The sequence below is a fragment of the Oncorhynchus gorbuscha genome, unplaced genomic scaffold, assembly GCF_021184085.1.
Source record: "Oncorhynchus gorbuscha isolate QuinsamMale2020 ecotype Even-year unplaced genomic scaffold, OgorEven_v1.0 Un_scaffold_28:::fragment_2:::debris, whole genome shotgun sequence".
In the NCBI taxonomy this organism is placed as follows: Eukaryota; Metazoa; Chordata; class Actinopteri; order Salmoniformes; family Salmonidae; genus Oncorhynchus; species Oncorhynchus gorbuscha.
The window spans coordinates 1,177-9,949 of record NW_025745143.1 but is presented as its reverse complement, the minus strand read 5'-3'; the positions used below and the strand labels follow the sequence as shown (position 1 = coordinate 9,949).

Below are 8,773 nucleotides of genomic sequence, written 5' to 3'. Positions count from 1 at the left end.
AGAGAAGTAGGAGCTTGAGATCTAGTAACCAACTGGAAAGGTGCACACTTTGCGTGCCTCTGCAAACCACCGGAGGATAAAACCAACCAAAGAAACTGAGTCAACAAACTAACAAACAAAGGAAAGCAAGCGACAATGAAGACAACACTAGTAACTGTGACTCTGTGCCTGGTCATTCTGATGGCCACCGGCAACCCCTTCGAGAGGAGAGGAGGCTTGGCCGCTGGCGGGAAGGAGAAGAGGGTGCAATATGCGGCGTGGGACGATGTGAACGTGATCGCCCACGGCCTGCTCCAGCTGGGTCAGGGGCTCAAGGAGCATGTGGACAAGACCAAGGGCCAGATGAGGGATATCACTGCCAAGCTGAAGGCCTTCAACGGTACCGTGGCCGACCTGGGCAAGGAGGGTCAGAGGCTGCAGGCGGAGGGCGATGCACTGAAGGCCCGGGCCCGGGGGCTGGAGGACAGGGAAGTCCAGGTGCTCAACGTGACGGCCGAGCTGAGGGAGAGGACAGAGGAGATGCAGCAGGAGAGGAAGAGGGTGGATGAGCGGATGAACAAGCTGGAGGAGAAGGTGGATGGCATGCTGCAGGGAGAGGGGCTGCCCGACATGAATGCAGGCAACTACAGCGATGCCCGCATCATTCAGGTAAGGTGGGAATCCAAGACTATTTGGGGATACTTTGTTTTTCTGTTTGAAAAAGCTATAATACAAATTGTGCATTTGATGTGAAAGGAGAGCAAACGACCTGAGAAAGTTACTACTGACAAGACAAACTGAGCTGATTTGCTGCATGTCTCCCCCTTCTGTAGTAAGCTTACTTCTCTGCAGTTGCCATTGTATCCAATCATTTCAATTGTATGAAGGCATTACCAATATTTTTTTTTTACATTATACAGCCTGGCCTATTCATTCACTGTGCTACATGACAAAACATCACAGAAAAAATAGATGAATTGATTAACATCAAGTCATGCTTAATACAGTAGGTTACTAGTATTATACATCAGTCCTGCATAATAGTTTGACAAATTGCCTATTCGCTACCACTACCCATCTTCAGAAAAACAAGTGGAGGGGGGCGTGTGATGCACTTTGATGGACAAGAACATATGGTCTGGCATTATTTCCATTGACCCAAAGATATTCAGATTACAGTAAAGAAAGATCTCCAGCAAACCCTTGAGTCACTGGGACTGTACAGAAGGCACGCCAGTGGGTGTGTTACTATTGTGCTGAAGAGCTTGGACTATGTGCAGAGAGAACGCAAAATCTTGCCAGACAAAAGGAACTGCGCGCCTAATTTTTAAACCGTGATATTTGGAACATGGTCCAATTTAGGAAAATGTCACGCTTGATTTTATAAATGGTTTACAGCTGCAATAGCACCTGAACTCGAAAGAATTTATTGTTATGGCCATTTTGGTGGGAGGGATGGAAAACCCCGCGTTATGTAACCAAACCACCCGGTTGGCAAATACAAATGCCAGCGTTGATTTTGGACATGTGCTCCGAAGGATATGAGTTGTGTTTTCTGGATATAGTCTAGTAGGTCAATGTGGGCTAGTCATGTTATAAGTAACCTAGGCTACTTACAATTACGTCGCAGGAGAAAGATTTACAGGTTACCCTTTCTGTTTTCTTTCAGTGGATGCTGGAAGCTCAGAATAAACGTATTGATGACCTGGTCAACAGAATCCGACTCCAGCAAGATAAACTTGACAAGCAGAACGTGCGCATCAGAACCCTGCAAAACCAGGTGTGGAACACAAGTCCATTTGAAAATGTATCATTATTTATGCGATTGTTTTGTATGAATTATTTAAAGCTTTGTTTTCTTGCTCCCTCAGATTCAGCTGACAAAAGAGAGACCAGCATTCAGGCGTAAACCAGAGGAGGCCGTTCACAATGGTAGCATTGAGCAGCGCGACTCACCCGTCGGTAAGTAAAACCAAGCTTCATGTCGAATCCGTTGACTCAATTTACCTTTAAGACACCCAAACACTGACCTCCCGTCCCATGCCATCTGCTTAGGGACAGTAAGATGCTTAAAACGTCAACTTTAACTGGAGTTGTTCCTACATTACTTGAAGTATAGGTTTATTAGCTTTAACTATCAGATTATTGTATGCACGCATTTTACTGCCCAAAACTCACGAGAAATTGTGCACAGATGATTGAATACTTGTCTGATGGAATCCCAATCTGATGAATCCCAGTCGGAGCTTGTTTTTTCGCAAGTTTCCAGTTGTCTTGAACGCACTGAAGAAATAATTCGGAGATGTCTGATTTCCCAGTTGTTTTGAACGCGACATTAGGGACATTTTTCCATGTAAATTCAACAACAAAAAATGTGATGTGATGACGTTGAATCAATGTGGAAAACTGATTGGATTTGCAAAAAGTAATCAACATAGGGACATTTTGTATTTTTGTCACCCAACTTTTAACCTAAATCCAATGACATTATTTGGTTGATTTCACGTTGAATTCATGTTAGTTGACGACTCAAAACAAATGAACTGACATCTGTGCCCATTGGGTGTTTTTCATTGGGTTCACAGAAAATAGCATGTATTCACAGTATAAAGAAAAAGATCACATCAGGAAGTGTACATTAAGTGAGGCTACTCCCCGTCTTATTCAATACTGCAGTGCAGTAATTGTAAAAGTGATCATGAGCTCCTCCACCTACAGTACACCCTATGTCAGGCAGCTGTTCCCATCTGAAATGTACTACTCATCACGTGGGCTTTCATCAGGGCGGTAATAGTTGGCTCATGGTTTCTTGCAATGGAACAAGGATTAGGGCTAACTCGTGGCAAGTTCCTGTTTAGTCCTCAGAGGGGTGGTCACACTAAAAATCCAGCATGAAGGGATATGAATGAATCAATAGGAAATTAGAAGAGTTTATATATCCCACTGAATGATCCCTATGCCAACCATGCCACTTCATGGATGTTGGTCAGATCTGCGATTGACCGACTCAAGAGTTAATTGAAGAAGAAAGTACCATTGTTATACAATTTCAATATATATTCCCTGTTAAAAACAATCACTCTCTCTCAATCACAAGCAACATCATTCGTGGTTATATCAAAATATTTCCCACTGTCTGATAGCCACTAAATGAAGTAGTTGAAAAGTGAACCCGGAGCTTGGAGATGCAGTCGCTCAGGCGAACACAATGAGTCCTCTCACAGCAAGTTCTGACAGCAGGATTTTTAGGAATGTTATAAAAGAAACAAGTCCTCTGGCTGCACTTCCATTGAGGGAGAGTTCAGCAGTCTCGGACAGTGTTATCTCAGGGTCACAATAGACCCCGATCACTGAGGGATTACAGATCTGACAGAGCTCGGGGAGGGGGGAGGGGTGAATTTCAAAATCTAGTATGCTATGTTCTTCAGATTAGGTCCTCTGGGCCAGAGCCAGAAAAAAAGTCATAACAGAAAATGGAGGTGGTCTAATTTTGTCTGGTGAACTTTGCACACACATCCTTTGTTGTTTTTGATGACACGGACTGCCTTGCTCCATCCTTCCAGCTCTCCACTTTGTACTCCTTCCCATAAAACAAATAATCGCCCATCCCTCAGGAATGTCCAACCGTTCCCCCAGATCTGTCAGAGAAGCCAGCTGTCCACCTTCTCCCCTCCTCCATCCCCGTAGACCCCTGCCTTTTCAGGCCTAGATGAATGCAACTGTGCCAAAGTTGAGGAGAACCCCTCTGAACGCAAGGCAAATTACAACTACCCATCGCTAACCAATAGAGCTCATGCCTCGCCTAGAAGGGTCATTCCAGAAGAGGGATGTGTTGCGGTCCCGTGGTCGGCACTCATGTTTGTACTTGAAAACAAATATCAACCAAGTCAAACCGATATTGATTGATTGGTCCCAATTTCAATCTTGAATCATAGTTTAGGTGATTGGTGCAGACAAAGAGCATCATAGCGGATAAACATGTGCAGTATCTCTCAAGTCAGCATCATATAAACGTGAACAATTTTCTGGAAAACACTTAAGGTTGTGCTGTGCACTAACTCATGCCTTATCGGGCACATTACATCCAATGGGCTCCCCAGACATTTTGTTGACGCTGTCTCTATCCCATATAGTGACAGCATGCTCCTAGCACTCTCTGAGCATTCCCTTTGCATGCAGTGGCCATGCACTTCTGTCACTGACAAACAGGAGGGGAGGGGGAGGGGGAGGACAGAAGGGGGTAGAGGAATGAGAGTTGCCAGGCAGCTGAGGTGGAAGTTTGCTTGGGAACTGGGAGAAAGGTCATGTTTACTACTAAGCAAGGAGCTGCCCGCCCCCCCCCCCCCCCTAGTTCGGACTAGGGCACAACACATGAACTCTTTCTGTGTTATAGGGTATCCAACTATTGATTAACACACTTCACGATAAGGCCCCTTCTTTTTTCGCAAGCATTCATAGACCCAGAGAGCTACAATAGAGAAGTCAATGATAGGGATCCCAGCAGTGGAGGCTGGTGAGAGGACCTATAGGAGGAGGGGCTCATTGTAATGGTTGAAATGGCATAAATGAAACCGTATCAAATGGTATGGAAACCACATGTTTGATTCCAATGACGGCCTACACGTGTAGGCTGTCATTTTAAATAAGAATGTGTTCTTAACTGACTTGCCTAGTAGCATACTAAAATAAATAAAAATTGACTCCGTTCCTTTAACTCCATTTCAGCCATTACAATGCGTTTTTATTTTCTAGTTTAATTAATCATTTAGAATGTATTTTTATGTTGAATTATATTTGTTCCAGTGTAGAGGAAAGGCCAAAGCACTGTTAGGACACGGACATTGACACTAACTATTTGAGATACGGTGTGGACAAACTGTGAACCATGTTGTATTTTTGTTCTTTCAGAGATGGCCTCCGATTGCCATGAGCTGTTCCTGAAAGGTGAGACGGCCAGTGGCGTGTACACCATTCAGCCATTAAACTACCAATCCTTTGAAGTCTGCTGCGAAATGACAGCCGGTAAGTGGCATTAGCCAGGGTTATACCCTTGTGTTCTATTTACAGGGCTTAACTAGCAATCGTTAACTAGTCCAACAACCAATCTTCAGGCAAAAGGATAGCTCAGAAGACCCTATAAGGGGACAAGTCACCGTATAAGGTTTCCCTGTAGCGTAGTTTTTAAACACATTGTATCACTACATGTATGACAATTGGCTGTGGTAAATTGCTCATGGTCAAGACTAATCCAACTACTCTTCCTCTTTCCTCTCTACAGAAGGTGGCTGGACTGTGATCCAGAGGCGCCAGAATGGCTCAGTTGACTTTGACCAGCTATGGCTGGCCTACCAGAGCGGCTTTGGCAGTCTGAGTGGTAAATAAATCCTCTTATCTTTTCTCATCTCCCTCACTAAATTCCACTGGCGCTAGCAAGCGAGGTCACGCCGAGGTTCGGACAGTACCACCTGTAGCCACAGCATAGAACAGTACAGCGCAGCGCTCTTGACCCGAAAACCTCCCAGTTTGATTAACAAGTATTGATACTAACACTAATGCAGGATTGTAGATGTCAAGGTCGAGAGATCAGGTGGATTTTGATATGGCAGGTTTGGCACAAACAACCATCTAATCTGCAGCTTTAATGACACTGGTGGCTTTAGGTGCCCGGAGTGACCAAATCTCATGTTCTATTCCTTTTTAAATTCCATTAAGTGATTACCGGCCTCATTACGATCAGATCTTTTAAATTAACGAAGACACATGTATGCAGACTTTGCACACGCTGCCACAGCCACTGCTTAGGTCTGACCCCTTTCTTTTTGAATCTCTCTCTCACTAGGTGAGTTCTGGCTTGGTCTTGAGAAGATGCACGCCGTGGCCAAAGACACGGACTACACCCTCAAGGTCAAGTTTTCCGACTGGATGGATGATTCTGAGACGGTCCAGTACCCCATCCGTCTGGGCGGGGAGGAGAGCCACTACGCCCTCCACATCCAGGAGACCTCCATCGGAAACCTGGAGAGCTCCCTGGCCACCGACGCCTCCGGCCTGCCCTTCTCCACCCGCGACCAAGACAATGACCAGAAGAGCGACACCAACTGCGCCAAACACCTCTCTGGTACGCTCCTCTTTATCCAAGTTCAAAGTAATTTTTTGTCCGAATTTGATCTTGAGGTCTCAAGATGTATCTCTCAGTAACTCAAATTTGGAATGTAGCACCAATGCCAATCTAACTAGATGTTTGCGCTCTTTCCCCAGGTGGTTGGTGGTTCAGCAACTGCGGACGCTCCAACCTGAACGGGCGCTACTTCATGAGCCCTCCTCCCAAACAGAGGCATCAGAGGAAGCAGGGGGTTTTCTGGAAGACCTGGCGTGGCCGATACTATCCCCTGAAGACCACCGTCATGATGATCGCACCCATCGCTATCGAGAACAAGTCGTAGAGGAGAGACCCAGCAATCTTCCGACTTTTCTCTTCTTAAACTGAAACACCTTTAGAGGCGGTTGGCCGACGAGTTAGGTTAGCGACCTGCTCATCCCAGGCCTCGCCCACTTAGGCTTCCAACAGAGCCAAGGCCATCATAAAAGCCAAAATGAACTCATAGTTGAATGGGCTCCTTGTTTCCAAAGCTTTGTTTTTTTGAAAGTCTTCAAGTCTCTCGGCTACAGACACAACCGAACAATGCAGAAATGTCTGTTTTAAGAAGTGAAGAAGTACATGTGCATCAGCCTTAGTGGAAATTAATGGCACAGAATGAGGCGAGTGCCAACGTGTGTTCCGTGTTCCAAGAAACAACGTATTTTCTACATGTGGAGACCCATCTGACAGATGTTTTTAAATGCAAGCGCTCTACCCAGATGTTGAGCAGTGACATCTAGCTAGAATACGGTGTTGTCAGCATGAACACTGCCCTCCACTGCAGTTGTACAAGTGGGGCAACTGTGGAGTTTATTCATCTGATTGTATGGACCAAAATGGTGACTGAAACAATTAGTTGTTTTCCACATGAACTTAATGGCATTAGCTATTCAAAGGCATTATGTAAATAAATAATCAATGTAAACTAGGATTACAGAAAGTGTGTTAAGAATTTTTAAACAATAATGGTTTCTTTGTCTACATTTGCCTGTTCCTCAATTCCAGCCTTTTGTACAAAGTCACTTATTTATTTTTGTATTTTTTTCCTGCAGTTTTATTTTGAATCAAAGTAAGCTCCTGCTCCACTGTTGTGTTCCAGTGGAGACGTTTTATTCCTCAGTCATATTGACTGCATTTAAAATGACCAGAGTCGTTTCTTTCTGTATGATGAACCTTCACTGCAACCCGTTGTCACATTCTCTAGTGTTCTTTGTCGATGACTTTTGGTTTTTTCCCTTTTTTATTTAAAAGCTTTAAAGAATCTTTATATATTTCTGGTATTGTCTGTTTGTAATTTATATAGTCTATTTTATGTTTTTCAGTTGTAAAATTGTTATTTTTCTTTTAAAGAAAATAAACTGATTTTTGGCTTCAATAGGAGTCAATAAAAATGATTTAAAGAACCAATATTGTCACACTGATGCAGCTGTAAATACAAAACCAGAAGTGAGCCATGTATACAGTCAGAATGAAGTAATATGTCAGACAACTTCAAATGAACTTAGCTAACCCAAAAACAGTCAAATGAATATGGTAGCAAACTTGAAAACTAGTCAAATGAACATCATAGCCCAGGGGTTTTCAAACTTTTCTTGCCCAGGGACCCCATCATATGTTAGCAAAAAATAAAAAGTAATGTCTTGACTTCTCATCAGGTGAATGATAAATGTCAAGTAGAAGTAAAACATTTTGAAATGAATATATTTGGAAGACAGTTTTCATACTTTCCTAGTTTATAAAAAAAGGTATCTTGCCAGGGGAAAGATTTTGCTGTTGGAAAGCACATTTTCTGCAATTCCACTGAGCTGAGAGAAAATGTTGTTGATTTCCTGCAATTTATGCATTTTGCCATGGCTAATGCTGTGTGCCTCTGCTCAAACATATCAAAATCAATGGGCATGCTTGATTCTCCCTTTTTTAATTTTTTAGTTCTCAAAGATGGTATTATTTTTAAAATATGTATAGTTCAATATCTTTTCTGCAAGCATTCGATCTGGTTTTGGTTGTTTAAGTTGACACTGAAATTGCCCACCTAAGACTATTCTATAAAGAAAAAAAACCCAGTAATCAGCTCCAATGACTGCAAGTTCCTCCATATTAAGGGATTTCGAGATGTTGGCAATGACGCCATTTAAATGGGCTCCCGAATGTTGCAGCGATCTAAGGCACTGCGTCTCAGTGGTAGAGGCGTCTCTACAGACCCTGGTTTGATCCCAGGCTGTATCACAACTGGCTGTTATCGGGAGTCCCATAGGGTGCCGCACAATTGGCCCATCGTCGTCCGGGTTAGGGGAGGGTTAGGCCGTCTAAGAATTTGTTCTTATCTGACTTGCCTAGTTAAAGGTTAAATAAATTTAAAAAATCTAGACAGATGAACAGGAACAGCTAGCGTGCTAAACCTTGAGACTTCCAATTGTGCCAATGCTAGTTAAAACATCCCCTAACTTCCTTCATAAATGGTATCCACAATGGTATTCTACTGTAGCTAGCGGAATTCATAAAAATGATAATTTTTCACAAATTCCCCAAAATATTTTCCTCAAATAAGTAAGATCGTGGACACGCTGTGGTACCTCCCACAGACTAGGGTAGCCAACTCGAAAACAGTCAAGTGAACGTAGTCTTAAAACTCCATCCAACACAGATGGTAGGTCA

General features: G+C 43.4%; 1 protein-coding gene across 1 annotated transcript; it reads left to right on the top strand.

Moving 5' to 3' along the window:
- Positions 1-7,493, top strand: angptl4 (angiopoietin-like 4). Its single transcript, XM_046332785.1, has 7 exons — positions 1-648; positions 1,649-1,759; positions 1,851-1,941; positions 4,888-5,001; positions 5,258-5,353; positions 5,819-6,097; positions 6,238-7,493. The coding sequence occupies exons 1-7, from the start codon at positions 136-138 to the stop codon at positions 6,420-6,422; spliced, it is 1,389 nt and encodes a 462-aa protein (XP_046188741.1). The 5' UTR covers positions 1-135; the 3' UTR covers positions 6,423-7,493.
- The last annotated feature ends 1,280 nt before the right edge of the window (positions 7,494-8,773 follow it).

What these genes read in the sequence shown, in the direction of transcription:
- angptl4 (XM_046332785.1), top strand. Translation starts at nt 136, where the DNA reads ATGAAGACAACACTAGTAACTGTGACTCTGTGCCTGGTCATTCTGATG. An exon ending in TCAGAACCCTGCAAAACCAG is followed by an intron (nt 1,760 to 1,850) that starts GTGTGGAACACA and finishes TTGCTCCCTCAG; the next exon opens with ATTCAGCTGACAAAAGAGAG. An exon ending in CTGCGCCAAACACCTCTCTG is followed by an intron (nt 6,098 to 6,237) that starts GTACGCTCCTCT and finishes CTCTTTCCCCAG; the next exon opens with GTGGTTGGTGGTTCAGCAAC.